The 20,173-nt window shown below is 36.5% G+C and overlaps 2 protein-coding genes and 1 long non-coding RNA gene across 4 annotated transcripts; 2 read left to right on the top strand and 1 right to left on the bottom strand.

Moving 5' to 3' along the window:
- Nucleotides 1-406: 406 nt before the first annotated feature.
- LOC123699091 (3-ketoacyl-CoA thiolase, mitochondrial-like) lies at nt 407-14,628 on the top strand. Its single transcript, XM_045645958.1, has 8 exons — nt 407-478; nt 6,998-7,164; nt 7,513-7,647; nt 10,494-10,758; nt 10,899-11,074; nt 11,346-11,546; nt 11,862-12,016; nt 14,317-14,628. Exons 1-8 carry the CDS (start codon nt 457-459, stop codon nt 14,396-14,398), a joined length of 1,203 nt encoding a protein of 400 aa, XP_045501914.1. The 5' UTR covers nt 407-456; the 3' UTR covers nt 14,399-14,628.
- On the bottom strand, nt 1,178-2,478 carry LOC123699092. Of its 2 annotated transcripts, none has more exons than XR_006752486.1 (3): nt 2,437-2,478; nt 1,785-1,979; nt 1,178-1,337 (listed from the first exon to the last, which is right to left on the bottom strand). It is a non-coding gene; the product is annotated as an uncharacterized LOC123699092 (long non-coding RNA). The 2 variants fall into 2 exon arrangements; XR_006752485.1 differs by lacking the exon at nt 2,437-2,478 and adding an exon at nt 2,081-2,118.
- Nucleotides 14,629-15,253: 625 nt separating the features above from the next.
- On the top strand, nt 15,254-19,656 carry LOC123699090 (3-ketoacyl-CoA thiolase, mitochondrial-like). Its single transcript, XM_045645957.1, has 8 exons — nt 15,254-15,352; nt 15,610-15,776; nt 16,238-16,369; nt 16,726-16,990; nt 17,430-17,605; nt 17,864-18,064; nt 18,305-18,459; nt 19,511-19,656. The coding sequence occupies exons 1-8, from the start codon at nt 15,334-15,336 to the stop codon at nt 19,590-19,592; spliced, it is 1,197 nt and encodes a 398-aa protein (XP_045501913.1). The 5' UTR covers nt 15,254-15,333; the 3' UTR covers nt 19,593-19,656.
- Nucleotides 19,657-20,173: the final 517 nt, after the last annotated feature.

Genomic DNA, 20,173 nt, shown 5'->3' with positions numbered 1-20,173 from the left:
GCGAAGCCGGGGCGGATCGCTAGTTATAATATAAATGAATGATAACATAACTACGATGCTATATAAAACAGTAAATAGGTAGGTAGTTACAGTAGTAGAGTAATTCCTAAAAAGCACGCATAAAGTTGCAATCTAAAGGCGTGGTAAATGTTAAAAATATCTTGAAAAGATAACAATTTACAGTGCATTATGTATTTTCTGCTTAAATTATTTATTTATAGAGCAGCAGAGATTAATTTTAAATAGTTTTACACCGCATTATTAAAGTTTAAAATAATATGCACATAGAACTGTATAACTTTCGATAGATACATAAGTATCAGATAATTACTGAAAAAAATACTTGTAATAATAATTATTGCTAAGCGTTGCGACCGTAAATCCAAGGTTTTTCATATTTATTTAGTTCGCTATCGCGTTTTAAGTGCGACGAACGTGTGTTACAAGTTTACTCAAATGGCAGTTGCAATTAATAAAGGTGAATGAACTTGATTACGTAACTGTATTAGAACAAACATAATAACAAATATTATTGTTCTGTTTCTTGTACAATAAATTTAATAGAGCGAGAGATAACCTACACATTTAGGAGAATGTTTTTGATACTTTTCGCCGTACGTTTTTACCAATGAATAAGGAATCACATGGAAGTGACATACCTACAAAAAAAGTGTGGCCGGCGCCATATTGCTTGTAACAAAACATGTCGGTGTTTAGTGCCGAGAATATATCGATAAACATTATTATGTTTATCGATATAAAAATAATATTAATATATTTTTTTTGAAGTTATACTTCTTTTGGCGCGTAACTTGTAACGCGTGTACATAAACACACACTCTTTTTTATTTATTTTAACTTTATTGTACAAAACATAGAAGTAAAATTACAAATGGAAAAAATGACAATGCCAATTAATAAAATTAAGTATGACGATGGCTGCTCGTGACGGTAACACCTATACAGGGTTACTTGTAAAACACCAGCAACCTCGCCGGACAAGATAGCTAACCCTGTATAATTTGATAAATCCAGTTCAATTTTGACTTCGATATAAGGATTACGGTAGACTTACAATTTGGTAATTTCAGTTTTGAGGAATGTAATATAATGAAATAACATAACATATACTAATATAGGTATATAATAGTATTTTATTACGATGAACAACACAATATACAGTAATTGTATTTATTTATTTATAAATAATAGACAAAAAAAACAATAATATATAATAATAGAGAAAATTATAGAGCTAAACTATTTTGTGTAGCCTGGAATGCACTCAGATACACTCTGTTCATTTTTGAGTTCGGGATTTGAGGCTCAACTGGTACCTGGAAATGAAATGTCACAGTTTACATTAACTAGCATTGTTCACTTTACATTTAAACTAAAATGCAATACATTTTAATTAAAAGGGCAATGCTGATGGTTTGAAATTAATATCAACATTAGGGCTTACAATAGCGGAACTTGAATTTATATTTTTGGTTTTATGGCATTGAAATGCTTTATAAATATAAATTTATAAAGAATAGAAAAATAACTTAAAACACCCCATGTATTTAAAGTAAATTGCACTTTCCCTCAGTCAATAACATTTCAACAACCAAATATCACCCAAGTTTGTACTCAAAAAATCATATAAAACCATCTCAGTTTGTTCACAGGCCTCCTTCAAAATAGGAGAAACGTTAGATTATAAATGACAGCCCTAAATCTAAATAAAAAGACCAAAAGTAAATTGGAAGACATCACGTGTCTACAGATAAAAACCTCACCCTGTGTGAATGCAGCGGCAGACATACTGGTATAGCATCATCGTGCAGACTAATCACATCCATTGTTCTATTGAAAGCACTTTCGGGGAAATGTAGGGAACATACTATGATATTATATCCTTTACATTTGGCTTGATATTTTCATTTTCAATTGCTTCTAACCATTCTCCTTTTCTATTTTCACTTCTTGGTAACCTTCAAAAAATGAATTTTTAGGTTATTATAATTTTAGTCCTGACCTGACTTATTTATAAATACATTTTTAAAGTACCTACTATAAAAGCGATTAATCTTACTTAAGTTAAAATTCATATTAGGTAAATTTAAGTGTTTTATTTTTCCTTCTGCTGCTCTTGGCAAAATTAATTTGTTATTTTGGAAGTGTATTCACCAAAGCAACTATTCTTAAGATTAATGACACAGCCTTGGGAGACGCACGTCTTCATCGAACATTTTGCTGATGTCGATATTATAAGTCATCACTAGCACCCAAATTCATTATTTTACTAGAACGAAAATATACAAAATAAAGCTATATTTGGTAACAATTTTACACTGAACATAGTCTGTGAATACTCCTCAATTCAATATACATGAAAATAAGTAAATCAGCAAAGTAATAACTAATATTTCAGTCAAAACGTATACATACCGGTGCAAAGACAAACTTTTCTAGTTTTCATTCTTTCCGGAGCCACATCCCACAATACTGCGCTTTGGTATTATGCCACTATTTGTCCTTGACCACTCTATATGTTTTAGACACAAATGTTTGTCACAATCACAAAAATATTCAATATTTTTCAATGTTTACTACGGAGCAATGACAGAGCATGTACATCATAATAACGAGAACATAAAATGGCGCCCGGCCACAGTAGGTATTTGAGCTAACTTCAAATGTCAAACGGTATAGAATTAGCACTGACTGACGTATAGTCATATATTTTCACTTAGCAGAATATTCATTAGTTAGAAAGAGACAGTATTCGTTTTATTATTTCGGTATCGAAATGCATGATATTTGTATAATCAGTTGTTTGTATAGAACATTATGCCCTGTCCATAGGATTCCTTAGTCATTGGTTTTTACCTAACGTATCTAAGTTTATGTAAATCGGTCGATTCTCGATAAATTTACTGAATGTTTACCAATTACCGGTAAAGGTAAAGGTAGATACCTACCTTCTCGCTATATCATTATGTGGTCATTATCATACCATTCATAGGATCTATGGTCCGGGTCACTCACATTTGCATGCATTCATTCGTACAGTGTACACTACCTATATTACTTGCTCTGTGGTGTACACTGTACGGGTTCATAGTGGGTTCATAACATCATAATCTTGCTCTGTGATCATACTTAATACTTTTAAATAGTTACTATACTCTTTGATTATGTCGTCCTACACGTCTTGTGGGTTTGCGTATTCCTGCGAATGTGAGACCGGCGCGGCGCGGCATTAGGCGAAAGTTTACTTTCCCCCTGAATCCCTGGATATATAAATAAACGATGAATATTTACGTAATCATTATCTTATCGTGGAAACATTTGTCTTTGAAGATCTACAGAGATAAATTAATGTCATACAATACCTAGTTACCTCTAAATTTTATAAAACTGCAGTTATAAATTTATAAAGAATAGAAAGAATAAATTCGATCGCTCAGGCGGGTCACGAGTGGCTGAGTTGGTTAGGCATCCGCCCCGGAATGGCGCGAAAGGATGCGGGTTCGAGTCCCGCCTCGTGATCGAATTTTTTCTATTCTTTATAAATTTATATTTATAAAGCATTTGAATGCCATAAAACCAAAAATATAAATTCAACAAAACTGCAGTTGTTGATTAAATACCTGAATACATAGATTGAAATTTTAATTATATTTTTATTTGCTTACAATAATTACTAGCTTTCCGCCGGCGTTTTCCCGCTTTGTCTAAAACCTAATAAATTATATACGTAAGTAATAGTGGATTATGGAACTTTATAAGTATTTTTTACGTACTCAGCGTATGCAAAACTATAACCTCACTGTCCCACTCAGTGTCCTTATCCTATCCTAAGTTGTATACTTACCAAGTACCAACAGTGGGACACCCTGTACCTAGGTATATAGGGACAGAGAAAGCGACTTTGTTTTACACTATTTAGTTGATTAAATTATTCATAGTAGGTACCTATGCTAATTGCTAGTAGGTATGTATTTATATTCCGTGACATACCTATGTAAGACAATTACTAAACAATTACTATTACTAACAGAACGTATTCTGTTCTCAGCATAATTCAATTTCAGACCAATGTTTCAGACAGACCTATTTATTTCAATAGATAGTACCACAGACTAATAATAATATACTACGTATACAAATAGTACTCACCGATAGTGATACACAGTACAGATAGTTTTTTTAGAAATTCATTAAACTTAGGACTACACTTTGGGTTTAGGTTAGATTAATCGGATAAAATATTTTTCCTATACAAGTTTTAGTCTAGTCTATCTTTGTTGCCAATTTCATCAAAATTGGATCAGTGGATTAGGCGAATAAGCGTTCGCAGACGGCAGAGTTACTTTTTAATTTTTATAATATCTGTAAGCATTGAATAACAATATACATAGGTTCATGACGTATGATGTAGCTATAGGTATATTTTAATTTTTATACTAAATATTCGGTCCATGATTCGACCAATTTTTTTTCTTAGGATATTTTATTAAAGTGAAACTTTTATTACATCGCCTCAAACTTTTTGGTCTGTGTAGCGCATGTCGCGTGTATCGCGGCAACCGAGTAGGTATTACCTACTCGGCACGCGACATGCGCTACACAAAGCAGTGTTCCGAACCGTTCGAACAATTTCATTTTACCGGGGTTTCATAAAACCACACCCTTGGATATGTCGCCATGACCTCACCTTCACCGAGTAGGCCGAGTAGGTAGACCATACCTATTACCGAGTAGACCAAGTAGACTGCACCTTCGAGTAGACCAAACCTATTACCGAGTAGACGAAGTAGACCGCTCCTTCGAGTAAACCAAACCTATTACCGAGTAGACCAATTAGACCGCACCTTCGAGTAGACCATACCTATTACCGAGTAGACCAAGTAGACCGCACCTTCGAGTAGACCAAACCTATTACCGAGTAGACCAAGTAGACCGCACCTTCACCGATTAGTCCAAGTAGACCATACCTATTACCGAGTCGACCAAGTAGACCACACCTTCGAGTAGACTAATCCTATTACCGAGTAGACCAAGTAGACCAATCCTATTATCGAATAGACCAAGTAGACCACATCAATTTCCGAGTAGACCAAGTAGACTGCACCTTCACAGAGAAGACCAAGTAGACCGCACCTTCACCGAGTAGACCAAGTAGACCGTACCTTCACCGAGTAGACCAAGTAGACCACACCAATTTCCGAGTAGACTACATCAATTTCCGAGTAGACCAAGTAGACCGCACCTTCGAGTAGACCAAACCTATTACCGAGTAGACCAAGTAGACCGCACTTTCACCGATTAGTCCAAGTAGACCAATCCTATTATCGAATAGACCAAGTAGACCACATCAATTTCCGAGTAGACCAAGTAGACCGCACCTTCACCGAGTAGACCAAGTATACCACACCAATAGACCACATCAATTTCCGAGTAGACCAAGTAGACCGCACCTTCACCGAGTAGACCAAGTATACCACACCAAATTCCGAGTAGACCAAGTATACCACACCAAATTCCGAGTAGAACAAGTAGACCGCACCTTCACAGAGAAGACCAAGTAGACCACACCAATTTCCGAGTAGTCTACATCAATTTCCGAGTAGACCAAGTAGACCGCACCTTCGAGTAGACCAAACCTATTACCGAGTAGACCAAGTAGACCGTACCTTCGAGGAGACCAAACCTATTACCGAGTAGACCAATTAGACGATGATAATGACATGGTCTGTGTAGCGCATGTCGCGTGTATCGCGGCAACCGAGTAGGTATTACCTACTCGGCACGCGACATGCGCTACACAAAGCAGTGTTCCGAACCGTTCGAACAATTTCATTTTACCGGGGTTTCATAAAACCACACCCTTGGATATGTCGCCATGACCTCACCTTCACCGAGTAGGCCGAGTAGGTAGACCATACCTATTACCGAGTAGACCAAGTAGACTGCACCTTCGAGTAGACCAAACCTATTACCGAGTAGACGAAGTAGACCGCTCCTTCGAGTAAACCAAACCTATTACCGAGTAGACCAATTAGACCGCACCTTCGAGTAGACCATACCTATTACCGAGTAGACCAAGTAGACCGCACCTTCGAGTAGACCAAACCTATTACCGAGTAGACCAAGTAGACCGCACCTTCACCGATTAGTCCAAGTAGACCATACCTATTACCGAGTCGACCAAGTAGACCACACCTTCGAGTAGACTAATCCTATTACCGAGTAGACCAAGTAGACCAATCCTATTATCGAATAGACCAAGTAGACCACATCAATTTCCGAGTAGACCAAGTAGACCGCACCTTCACAGAGAAGACCAAGTAGACCGCACCTTCACCGAGTAGACCAAGTAGACCGTACCTTCACCGAGTAGACCAAGTAGACCACACCAATTTCCGAGTAGACTACATCAATTTCCGAGTAGAACAAGTAGACCGCACCTTCAAGTAGACCAAACCTATTACCGAGTAGACCAAGTAGACCGCTCCTTCGAGTAGACCAAACCTATTACCGAGTAGACCAAGTAGACCGCACCAATTACCGAGTAGACCAAGTAGACCGCACCTAGATTACCAAGTAGACCAAGTAGACCGCACCTTCGAGTAGACCAAACCTATTACCGAGTAGAACAAGTAGATCGCACATTCGAGTAGACCAAACCTATTACCGAGTAGACCAAGTAGACAGCACCTTCGAGTAGACCAAACCTATTACCGAGTAGAACAAGTAGATCGCACATTCGAGTAGACCAAACCTATTACCGAGTAGACCAATTAGACCGCTCCTTCGAGTAGACCATACCTATTACCGAGTAGACCAAGTAGACCGCTCCTTCGAGTAGACCAAAATGCATCGGTCGAACCGTACGATAATAAATATCGTACAAATACGATAATTTTGTGCCTAAGTTTCACTTTTACCGTGGTTTCATAAAACCACACAACATTTTTATTTAGTAATAAAATCTTGTTCGCAGGTATATTCATAGTAGCGGCGAAAAGGACACCTTTCGGCCGATATGGCGGGGCCCTAAAGGACACGCACCCCGCGGACCTCTTTGCTGCGGCCGCTAGAGAGGCGCTCAAAGCTGGCAACGTGCTGCCCGCGGCAGTAGACAGTGTGGTGGTTGGGCAAGTTAATTCTGTGCGTATCTAGAGCTTACTTTAAATTGTTTATATCACACATTTACTTATAAATAGCTGTGTCCAGAGTGAGTTTTTCCTTTTATTCCTAGTAGGTATTCCTCATCCTTATAAAATATCAGGATAAAAAGAAGCCTAATTTACTCCTTATCACAACGACTACCTGTCAGTGAACGTCCCGTTAAAATCGGTCCAGTCGTTCCAGAGACTAACCAGAACAAACAGACAGACTAACAAAACTTACTGCCTTAATTCTGGTAATGAGTATATACCAACTTAAATTACAAACCCAATTGAAAGCGCATATTAGATACACTTACACCAGATAATTATCCTATTCTTTTGACAGATAAGTGGATCTGGAGATGGGGCCCTAGCCGCTCGACACGGGGCCCTGAAGTCCGGAATCCCGCAAGAGAAACCTACGCTCGGTGTTAATAGACTATGTGGCTCTGGTTTCCAGGCCATTGTTAATAGCGCTCAAGTAAGTGGATTGTTCATTACTCATCATTCAATAAATAATAATTCATATTTAGATTTAAGTTTAATAATAATAAATTAGCGGACCGCGCCGTCTTCGTTCGTATCCGAATCAATAAAGCACTCAGAGATCACGCGTACCAACATATTCAACGGTGACAGAATTTTTTTTTTAAATCGGTCCAGTTGTTCCCGAGATAAGCGAGTTGAAATAAATAAAAAAAATGTTGTGTGGTTTTATGAAACCACGGTAAAAGTGAAACTTAGGCACAAAATTATCGTATTTGTACGATATTTATTATCGTACGGTTCGACCGATGCATTTTGGTCTACTCGAAGGAGCGGTCTACTTGGTCTACTCGGTAATAGGTATGGTCTACTCGAAGGAGCGGTCTAATTGGTCTACTCGGTAATAGGTTTGGTCTACTCGAATGTGCGATCTACTTGTTCTACTCGGTAATAGGTTTGGTCTACTCGAAGGTGCGGTCTACTTGGTCTACTCGGTAATAGGTTTGGTCTACTCGAATGTGCGATCTACTTGTTCTACTCGGTAATAGGTTTGGTCTACTCGAAGGTGCGGTCTACTTGGTCTACTTGGTAATCTAGGTGCGGTCTACTTGGTCTACTCGGTGAAGGTGCGGTCTACTTGGTCTACTCGGTAATAGGTATGGTCTACTCGAAGGAGCGGTCTACTTGGTCTACTCGGTAATAGGTTTGGTCTACTTGAATGTGCGGTCTACTTGTTCTACTCGGAAATTGATGTAGTCTACTCGGAAATTGGTGTGGTCTACTTGGTCTACTCGGTGAAGGTACGGTCTACTTGGTCTACTCGGTGAAGGTGCGGTCTACTTGGTCTTCTCTGTGAAGGTGCAGTCTACTTGGTCTACTCGGAAATTGATGTGGTCTACTTGGTCTATTCGATAATAGGATTGGTCTACTTGGTCTACTCGGTAATAGGATTAGTCTACTCGAAGGTGTGGTCTACTTGGTCGACTCGGTAATAGGTATGGTCTACTTGGACTAATCGGTGAAGGTGCGGTCTACTTGGTCTACTCGGTAATAGGTGTGGTCTACTCGAAGGTGCGGTCTACTTGGTCTACTCGGTAATAGGTATGGTCTACTCGAAGGTGCGGTCTAATTGGTCTACTCGGTAATAGGTTTGGTTTACTCGAAGGAGCGGTCTACTTCGTCTACTCGGTAATAGGTTTGGTCTACTCGAAGGTGCAGTCTACTTGGTCTACTCGGTAATAGGTATGGTCTACCTACTCGGCCTACTCGGTGAAGGTGAGGTCATGGCGACATATCCAAGGGTGTGGTTTTATGAAACCCCGGTAAAATGAAATTGTTCGAACGGTTCGGAACACTGCTTTGTGTAGCGCATGTCGCGTGCCGAGTAGGTAATACCTACTCGGTTGCCGCGATACACGCGACATGCGCTACACAGACCATGTCATTATCATCGTCTAATTGGTCTACTCGGTAATAGGTTTGGTCTCCTCGAATGTACGGTCTACTTGGTCTACTCGGTAATAGGTTTGGTCTACTCGAATGTGCGGTCTACTTGGTCTACTCGGAAATTGATGTAGACTACTCGGAAATTGGTGTGGTCTACTTGGTCTTCTCTGTGAAGGTGCGGTCTACTTGTTCTACTCGGAATTTGGTGTGGTATACTTGGTCTACTCGGAATTTGGTGTGGTATACTTGGTCTACTCGGTGAAGGTGCGGTCTACTTGGTCTACTCGGAAATTGATGTGGTCTATTGGTGTGGTATACTTGGTCTACTCGGTGAAGGTGCGGTCTACTTGGTCTACTCGGAAATTGATGTGGTCTACTTGGTCTATTCGATAATAGGATTGGTCTACTTGGACTAATCGGTGAAAGTGCGGTCTACTTGGTCTACTCGGTAATAGGTTTGGTCTACTCGAAGGTGCGGTCTACTTGGTCTACTCGGAAATTGATGTAGTCTACTCGGAAATTGGTGTGGTCTACTTGGTCTACTCGGTGAAGGTACGGTCTACTTGGTCTACTCGGTGAAGGTGCGGTCTACTTGGTCTTCTCTGTGAAGGTGCAGTCTACTTGGTCTACTCGGAAATTGATGTGGTCTACTTGGTCTATTCGATAATAGGATTGGTCTACTTGGTCTACTCGGTAATAGGATTAGTCTACTCGAAGGTGTGGTCTACTTGGTCGACTCGGTAATAGGTATGGTCTACTTGGACTAATCGGTGAAGGTGCGGTCTACTTGGTCTACTCGGTAATAGGTTTGGTCTACTCGAAGGTGCGGTCTACTTGGTCTACTCGGTAATAGGTATGGTCTACTCGAAGGTGCGGTCTAATTGGTCTACTCGGTAATAGGTTTGGTTTACTCGAAGGAGCGGTCTACTTCGTCTACTCGGTAATAGGTTTGGTCTACTCGAAGGTGCAGTCTACTTGGTCTACTCGGTAATAGGTATGGTCTACCTACTCGGCCTACTCGGTGAAGGTGAGGTCATGGCGACATATCCAAGGGTGTGGTTTTATGAAACCCCGGTAAAATGAAATTGTTCGAACGGTTCGGAACACTGCTTTGTGTAGCGCATGTCGCGTGCCGAGTAGGTAATACCTACTCGGTTGCCGCGATACACGCGACATGCGCTACACAGACCAAAAAGTTTGAGGCGATGTAATAAAAGTTTCACTTTAAAAAAACAAACTCTTCATCTTTATATTTTTATTTATATATATAATTAAATAAAGCATAAATTGTTGAAGCATGCGCCGAATTTAAAGACGTACCAATTAGCTAGGTATCTCTATGTTTTTGATCGATACGATACAGCTACTGTTTACACTATACATTTTTATTTACAGGACATTCTAACAGGAGTGGCTCAAATATCTCTAACTGGTGGTACTGAAAACATGTCCTCTGTCCCATTCGTGGTTAGGAACGTTCGTTTCGGCACTGCTCTAGGAGCACAGATAGAGTTCGAAGACGCGCTAACAAGGTCCTCTTTGGATACCTTCTGCAACTTCACTATGCCGCAAACAGCTGAGAATCTTGCGGAGAAATATAAGTTACAAAGAGGCGAAGTTGATGAGTTCGCGTTGCAGTCACAGAAGAGATGGAAAGCAGGTAAATATTTTAAATCAAATAATAAATGATTTTACGTTGATTACTTCTCTTATTTTAAAATAAAGTATTTTATGCTCCTCTTTATGGTGTGTGTCCCCATCAGTATTAATATATTTTCATCTCTTAATTGTTATTTCTAGCGTTTGACAGTGGAGTATTCAAAGAAGAAATGGCACCCGTTGCTGTGAAAGTAAAAAAGCAAGAGGTGCTTGTGGAGAGAGACGAACATCCCCGACCGGAGACCACTGCGGAGGCGCTGCACAAGCTGCCGGTGCTCTTCAGGAAAGGAGGCGTTGTTACTGCTGGAAACTCTTCGGTAAAGAATCACTTTAAATTATCGAACTTTTTAAAATGCTACTTAGAAACATTAAATGTTTTGCAGACTAGTGTTTATTGAGATACATCGGTAAAAACCTTGAATTTTGTTGCATGCATACTTCTGTATACTTTTCATATTAAGAATGTGTCACATACTTTTCTTAAAAAGAATTTGGATCTGTATATCCTTCATAGTAATTGGAATTTAGAAGCCACAATGCGGGTACATTTTTGCTCCTACGTATTTAAGATCAGTTTTTATCATACAGGGTGTAAACGATGGAGCTGGAGCTCTCATACTTGCTAGTGAAGAGGCAGTAAAGCAGCATCAGCTCAAACCTTTGGCCAGGCTCGTAGGCTGGTCCTATGTTGGTGTAGATCCTAGCATTATGGGCATTGGGCCTGTACCGGCTATCCAAAACTTGCTCGCTGCCACTAAAATGTCGATGAATGATATTGATTTGCTTGAGGTAAGAAAATGTATAAAATAGGTATCTTTCTTTATCAATATTGCATTAGGACGACTATATGGTCTACATTATTAATTCTTAAATATTTAATTTTGTATATTAAGAGTCAAGTATTTTATATTAATACGTCGGTTATGATGGGAAATAGTGTTCCCTATAAAAACTGAATTAATAACAGAACAAAGACAATTAACCCATTGAGCCCCGAGCGGCCCGATCGGACCACGACACAATAGATTTTCTATTGTGATTTCGGGGGCTGAGTTATTAAAGAAACATCAATAGGTAAATCATTTAATAAAAATCTATCCTCAGATAAACGAGGCGTTCGCTGCGCAAACGCTAGCTTGCGTGAAGGAAATGAACTTAGACCAAAGCAAGTTAAACGTGAACGGTGGAGCCATAGCCATGGGGCATCCCGTCGGGGCCTCCGGAGCTCGGATCACGGCACATCTTGTACATGAGCTAAGGTATGTTAAGATTGCTAGAATGAAATAAAATGAATAATTTTAAAAATTATAGTCATAAATTATTTGTCTATATTAATCCTGCTAATATTATAAATGCGAAAGTTTTTTATGTTTGTTTGTTGCTCCTTCATGTAAAAATTGCTGAACGGATTTGGATGAAATTTGGTACAGAAATAACGCGCTGTCGAAGCCGGATAGCTAGTTATTAATATGTTATTATTATTATGTCTCTCTCCATAATACACGGGTATCGCCGTAAGGATGATACCCGGTCCTTTGGAAGGCTTACGTGGGAACACAGGTCCAACACGCAGAGGCCCTTTAGAGAATTTAATGTGTTGTTGTTATTTTAATTCAGATTTTCATCCATATAGTTCTTAGTATACCTTAAAACTATGTTAGTATTATAATTATCTTATAAATTTAATAACCATTACAAAATCCATTCAATTATCAAATTAATTAACAATATTATTTCTATTTACGATCTGCTTGATTACTTATATGATTAACATTATGTTAAAAAGCAAGGAACCTAACTGGTATACCTAAAGTTGGAAATTTTGAAAAAACTTCATTTTGGCGGCAAGAGATGAAACATGTGCCAATCGATAGTACATCAAAATACAAATAGGAAATACCCTTTGGTAAAATGTCGTAATTGATACGGTTTCGGAATAAATAAGGGTTAAAAAAAAAAATTTTTTTTTCAGTTTTTTGAATTATTTGTTACTTCTTACAATTAAAGGTTAAGACAAAGCATATAAAACTTCTAATTTGTAAAAAACCGGCCAAGTGCGAGTCGGGCTCGCGCACAAAGGGTTCCGTAGCAGCAAATATAATAAATTACAGTTAAATCAACCTATCTCAAAAACTATAAGAGATACTTTGATCAAACCAAAAATCGTTGAAAGAGTTAATTAGCATGCATCACCTCTATTTTTTTTAGAATTTTATACCCCGTAGTTATAAAAATAGAGGGGGGGGGACATACTTTTTACGACTTTGAGAGCTGATATCTCAAAAACCGTTCACTTTAAGAAAAATGTTTTTTAGAAAACTTTATATCATTTTAAAAGACCTTTCCATTGATACCCCACACGGGTATGTACATCGAAAAAAAAAATTTCATCCCTCAGTTACATGTATGGGGGGCCCCACCCCCAATTCTTTTTTTTACTATTTAGTGTCATATTTTTGTAGCGGTTCATACAACACATATTCCCATCAAATTTCATCACTGTAGTACTTATAGTTTCCGAGTAAATCGGCTGTGACAGACGGACAGACGGACAGACGGACAGACGGACATGACGAAACTATAAGGGTTCCGTTTTTGCCATTTTGGCTACGGAACCCTAAAAAAGGGTTTTAAAACGTTGCATTACTATCTAAACCAAAGTAATAAACCAACTTTGGGCTAGGGATACGCACGTGCGGTGCGTCACTTATCGACAACCGTTATCGATATGGTTAGTTACGATGAAGATTAGTTTAGTTTCAGTTTCGGATGCAAATAAATTATTGAGTATTGAGTATTGGAGTAAATAAGTTTTTTTTTTTACTTTTTAATGTTTCTTACTTAAATGTTAAGGTAAACATTATAAAACTTAGAATTTGTAATAAAAGGTTTTTAAAAATGCTACATTACCATCAAAAGCAAAGTAATAAAAATTAAACTCGAACCATTATCAAGCCCGCTTTGATTTTCAGGTGTCAGATCCATCACGATTCATCCCAAAGATATTATCAACGATGGAAAATCCTTATTCCATAGCATAAGCATGAATCTGACGCATTTCAAAACAGCCCTATAAAAGTAACTCAAGCTTCAAGCATTCATAATGTTTGTTATTCGGCCGCACTATGATCATAACAACTTACCACTGATAAATGAACGATTTTGATTTTCTAAGAATCGATAACGGTTGTCGATAAGTGACGCACCGCACGTGCGTATCCCTAGCCCAAAGTTGGTTTATTACTTTCGTTTGGATAGTAATACAACATTTTGAAACCCTTTTATTACAAATTAGAAGTTTTATATGCTTTGTCTTAACGTTTAAGTGTAAGAAGTAACAAATAATTCAAAAAACTAAAAAAAAAAAATTTTTTTAAACTCTTATTTATTCCGAAACCGTATCAATTACGACATTTTACCAAAGAGTATTTCCTATTTGTATTTTGATGTACTATCGATTGGCACATGTTTCATCTCTTGCCGCCAAAATGACTTTTTTTTTATCGCAAATTGGTAGGTATACCAGGCTTCATACTAAAATGTCCCATGCTCTTTACAGACGGCGCGGTCTGAAACGGGCGATAGGCTCTGCCTGCATTGGTGGTGGACAGGGCATCGCTCTGCTTGTGGAGTCGGTGTAGAAGATTCTTATATGCAAATTGGATGAAAAATCATATTAAATTCATACAGCAGCAGCATACAGCTTGACACTGATATAATAGGAATTAGCTGTGATTAAAGTGAAAATTGTTATCTTTGTCTGAAAGTACTTAAAATGTTATAATATTTTTCTAGGAATGTGTATTTTTTGTAAAGATTTTTGTAATTTTTAGAGTAACTAAGTAAGTAAATAAATATTTTTATTTTATAATTTTTTGTTTTCCTTAACTGTCCTTAACTGTCAGACTTTTCAGGAGCAATTAATTTATAAAATTAACACTTCAAAGCTGTGTTAAGAAACTTTTAAGCAAATATTTAAGAAGTGGGGCCCTAGAGTCCATGTTCATTATATTAGCCGATTTTAAAATACGGCCCTGTATATGATATGACCTCAGTCACCTTCAGTCTCACATGAAAAACTAAATTACCAAATAGGTCAAGTCTGTTAAATAAATTTTTACGTGCTAAATCTGAAGTTGACCTATTTAATGTTAATAATTGTTATCTTTGTGCGTTTTGGTATGTTTTGTACCTACTGTAAGTCAAAGATGTATAAATGAATGAATAAATAAATAAATAAAGTCCTTACTTATTATTTCGATCTAAAGTAGCGTGTAAAGAACAATTATATTTATAAGGTAATAAGTACCTACCAAACTACTTAAGTAAATAAATTACGTAAAATTACGTAGACGTAGAGGAATTCAAATACGCTACTCATAAAAAAATAAACATCTTAGGTACATACTCAAAATTCATTATTTGTTTAATAATAATTCTAACGTACCTATCTAAAATACACAGATATCAACAGATACGAGTTATCTCATTTCAATATGAAACAGTAGGTACAAAGTGAATGGGGCCAAAAACAAGATAGCAAGTTTATTATCACATTATTTAAATTGAACTATAAATGGCTCTCGCAAGTAGAGGTTAGTTGAAAATTGTTTTATTCTTCTTTATTTAATAAATATAGATACATAATAAACATATTATTATGTACTAAAATATTTAAGCTATCTTGATAACCACATACCTAACTAAAGACTAATCTCTATAATCAATTGACAATAATTATCTCTTTATATATCTTGAGATAAATATAATAAAGTTTAGATAATCATATTATACCTAACATTGTGTATCATAATACTAACGTAATCATTAATAATAAATATTTTTTTGGTAGGTATTTTCGTAGTTGGCGCGAAAAGGACTCCATTTTGTAAATATGGCGGATCGTTGCGAGAGTTGCCAGCTTCACACGCTTTTGCGGCGGCAGCTAAAGATGCTATACAAACAGCAAATTTTGATCCAAATTTAATAGACTGTACAATTATAGGAAATTGTTTTTTTGTAAGTTAATCCATACTATCCTTCTATTTATTATAAATGCGAAGGTCTGTTTCTATTTTGTGCCTAAACTACTGAATCGACTTTGATTAAATTTTGGTGATTGTGTGATGACTATGTATCGCCCTAACGAAATACTTACTTACAGTTATGCACTCGCTCAAGTGGACCCATGACCGCGAAAGTAACTCTGTTTCTACTTTGTGCCTAAACTACTGAATCGACTTTGTACCTCAGCTATATGTAACTACATTCAGCAAATAAAGACAATTTGAATTTGAATTTGAATTTGAATTTGATTAAATTTTGGTGATGGTGTGATGAATATGTATCGCCCTAACGAAATACTTACTTACAGTTTTGCACTCGCTCAAGTGGACCCATGACCTAATCAATTACTATTATTTTTACTTCTTTAATAATGAATTAATGATATAATATAGTTAAGTCCTTTAATTATTCAGCTAAGTCAATGTGACGGTGGTAAAACGCCCCGATACTGTGGCATTTATTCGGGCGTTCCTATCGAGAAGCCGGCTTTGGGAGTGAACAGGACATGTGCTTCTGGATTACAAGCTATCGTGACTGGTGGAATGGTATAGAAAAAATAAAATATTATTAACTTAAAGCTTAAAAATAAGTTGCCTAAAATGACATATATTTTTCAAGATACATTACACCCCCACAGTTGAAGGAACGAATCCAGAGAAACCAGCTTTTCCTGACTTGCACATTGCCTCGAAAAGCCCTTTATTTACTTAATATCCTAAGGCCCCTAGGTGGGGCAAAGGGCGTCGACAGTACATCGCCATGTCTCCCGATTTTTGGCAGCATGTTTTATTTCGCTCCAGCATTTTCCCTAAATTTAGTTTTGTGTTACCTGCTTTTGGTTCGATTGTTAAAACAAGGGATCGATGAATTCTTAATTTAATACATTCATTGTATTTTATAGGAAATACTTACCAATTCTGCAAAAGCATGCCTCACAGGTGGAACAGAAATAATGACCGCTCTACCAATGCTTGTACGGAATGTAAGATTTGGAACTACCCTCGGAAAAGCTTATCAAGTAGAGGATCATATCAAAACTCAATTCCCCGACAGCTACACTGGTCTAACTCTTCAGAGAATGGCTGAAGATTTAGCTAAAAAAATGAATATTTCTAGAGAAGATGTTGATAACTTTGCTATGGAAAGCCATTTAAAATGGAAAAAGGGTAAGAAAGAGATTAAATATTTATCCGAAATTCGTAGTTTTACAGAACTGAACTTAATTTAAGATTTTCTTGAACCAATAATTTATCCCTGTAGGCTGTACGATCACCCATAATACGACGAAAGTGATCGAATAGGCAATGTGGCTACTTGCTTTTGCAAGAGCTATGCACTAATTAAAAAAAAGACGTGTGGCACTCAGGGACTACCGCGGTAAAGCTATTGCATAGCATGCCTTCAAGCCACACCTCCGCCCGTCGGAGTGGGGAGCGTGAGGTTTTTTTTCGTTACGGAATTTTTGGATTCGGTCCCCGCGCTCAAGGCCCGCGATAGATGCTATGCAATAGCTTAAAAAGACCTAGTACAGTTTGTTAGTTTCCCTTTAAATTTGTCGCTATGGTGGAAACTTAGTAAATATTAAACTCAAAACCAATGTTACAGCACAAGAAGCTAAATTATTCGAATCGGAAGTAACTAAACTGGAAGTCACGCTAAATAAAAAGGCAAATACGATCAAGATAGATGATTTACCGGATACGGAAATAAATCAAGACAAACTATCTACATTACTTCCGATTATTGAAGATGGTCAAATTGTTACGTCGGGTAATTCCGCTGTAAGTTAAAGCATATAATTCTTAAAGAAAAATAACTAAACTGCTCAAACAGTTTGAACTGGTCAAAATTTAAATGCAACGGAAGGCACTGGCTTTCAAATAAAAGAAGCATCATCAAAACCGATTCATCCAGTTGAAAGTTCTGAGGTATCAAAAAACACAGTTGAATTGAGACCTAATTTTTTTAAATGAACTGGTAATTTTCAGACGTGTAATTAAAAAATTACTCTACTTAAAAAAAATCGGTATTCTTTATAGGGTCCAGCAGATGGCGCGGCCGCTTTGCTATTAGCCACTGAGGAGTTAGTAAACAAACACAACCTAACACCATTGGCCAGACTTTCTGGCTGGGCCTGTGTAGGAGTAGACCCTTTGGATACTGGCCTGGGAGCTGTATCAGCTGTGAGAAGATTGATGGATGTTGTAGATACTAGGATTGAAGATATCGATTTGTTTGAGGTATACAATTAATTTTTAATCCAGTTTTACGTAGGTGCAATGTATTCATGCGTTTTTATATCTATTGAAATAACATGGCGTTAGTCGAAATTAAAATAAACAAATGAGCTACGATAAATTTTACCTACTCAAATATTATACTATCTAGTTCTACATTAAATTTTTTAACAACTTAGTTGTATAGTATTAGCTGTGGTATTAGTATGTATCAACTACTATTTAACAACTTTGTGTTTACAGATAAACGAAACATTTGCATCCCAAACCCTTGCTATTATTAACGAATTGAGAATAGATAAAAACAAAGTGAACATAAATGGCGGAGCGATAGCAATGGGTCACCCGGTCGCAGCCACCGGAGCTAGAATGGCTACGCATTTAGTACATCAATTAAGGTATGTGAATGTTCTTAATTATTTCTCTATTTGCTTAAGTTTTTGTTATGTTTAAGAATTGAGAATAACGAATTAAAATAAAATAAAAATATTTAAATTTTTTTTGCCATGGCAACTTTAATAAAAAGGCGCGCGAATATTTGAAGTTTGTAAGGAAGTTTTTAACCGCTCTAATCTATACATATAATAAATCTGTAGAAGGGTCAATTCTGTACATTGAAAATATTGAAAAAATAATTACCAGGGGGTGTTACTGGATCGATACCAAACCCAAATATGTGATTAAAAAAATTTTTGTCTGTCTGTCTGTCTGTATGTGAAGGCATCACGTGAAAACTAGCGGTTCGATTTCGATGAAACTTGGTATAATTATACCTTATTATCCTGGGCGTAAAATAGGATACTTTTTATCCTGGAAAAATACGTAGAAAAAAATTAATCTTAATTTTTCAGTTTTATCCATAGACGTTGCTCCGTAGAACCGCGAACACACGTTGCGTATTATTATAGGCCTAACCGTATTTGGGAATTGGGTCCAATAGATATTTATAAGATGTTATTGTCAGAGGTCTCAAAATGGAGAAATAAACCATCCACGCGAAGACCGAAATCCGCGCGGACGGAGTCGCGGGCGGAAGCTAGTAATACATAAAAATAAACAAAAATAATTGACAAAGCAGTAAATTGCAAAAATATCCAGTTATAATAGTGTCTTACAAATTATCACTTCTATGCTAATTATATTATTAATATTCAATCATCTAATAAAAACAATAAAGACTTGGCAGTATGCATAGATAAGCAAATTCGAAAAATTATTTGCATGAAAACTTGTTTCAGAAGACCAATTATAAATGTGGCTACAAATTACAGCATTGTACAACTTTTAAATTGATAAGAGTGGTTGACGACAATTGGTTTAGTATTTAATTTGTTAAGTTATCACAAAAACCGCGGGCAGAATTCTGGGTTATTAACTAAATATACGGCAAATACTTATATTGAAAGCTTAAAATATACCTAATTATATTTTATTTCTTGTTACTTTCAGAACACAAGGGTTGAAAAAAACTGTAGCTGCATCAAGTTGCGGAGGAGGTCAAGGAATTGCACTCATGTTTGAATGTGTTTAGTTATTTTGTTTGTAAATCATATATTATACATATTTATTTATAAATAAATAATTTCGTATGTAAATGTTTTTCCTTTTTACTACCAAAGTTTAAAAGAATGCTCGTACAATGCATACATAACTGTTAGCTATTTGTAATTATAATAAATGTATAAAAACCTATCATAAAAACTTGATTTAAAGTGGTTTATTACTAAAGAAACAATATTGTGGAAAAAAGTTTTATTTCACCTTAAATAACATTAAGCATAAATACTAATAACTAATATTAAACAATATAGAAAATTTACTTTTTATATGACATTCAATTTTTTGAATGAAAAATTATATAAAATGTGTTAAAAACAACATTATTAATTTATTATCAATATAACTTAAACACTGTATATTGTATAAAAAACACGTTACATACAATAAAAAACAATTGCAGACCAAAAGAGTAAATAAGAAATACAAGTGTATTTTTTATCATTTATGCATATGTTGCCATATTTATCATTATTTTGCTAACATTTCAAAATGAGTAGCAAACAAGCAATACTAAATTTTGAATCAGCTTAATAAAGATGTATTTTATATGTC

Source organism: Colias croceus, chromosome 17 (assembly GCF_905220415.1).
Source record: "Colias croceus chromosome 17, ilColCroc2.1".
NCBI classification, from domain to species: Eukaryota; Metazoa; Arthropoda; class Insecta; order Lepidoptera; family Pieridae; genus Colias; species Colias croceus.
The sequence above is the reverse complement of the archived record's forward strand: the minus strand, read 5'-3'. Positions and strand labels throughout refer to the sequence as shown.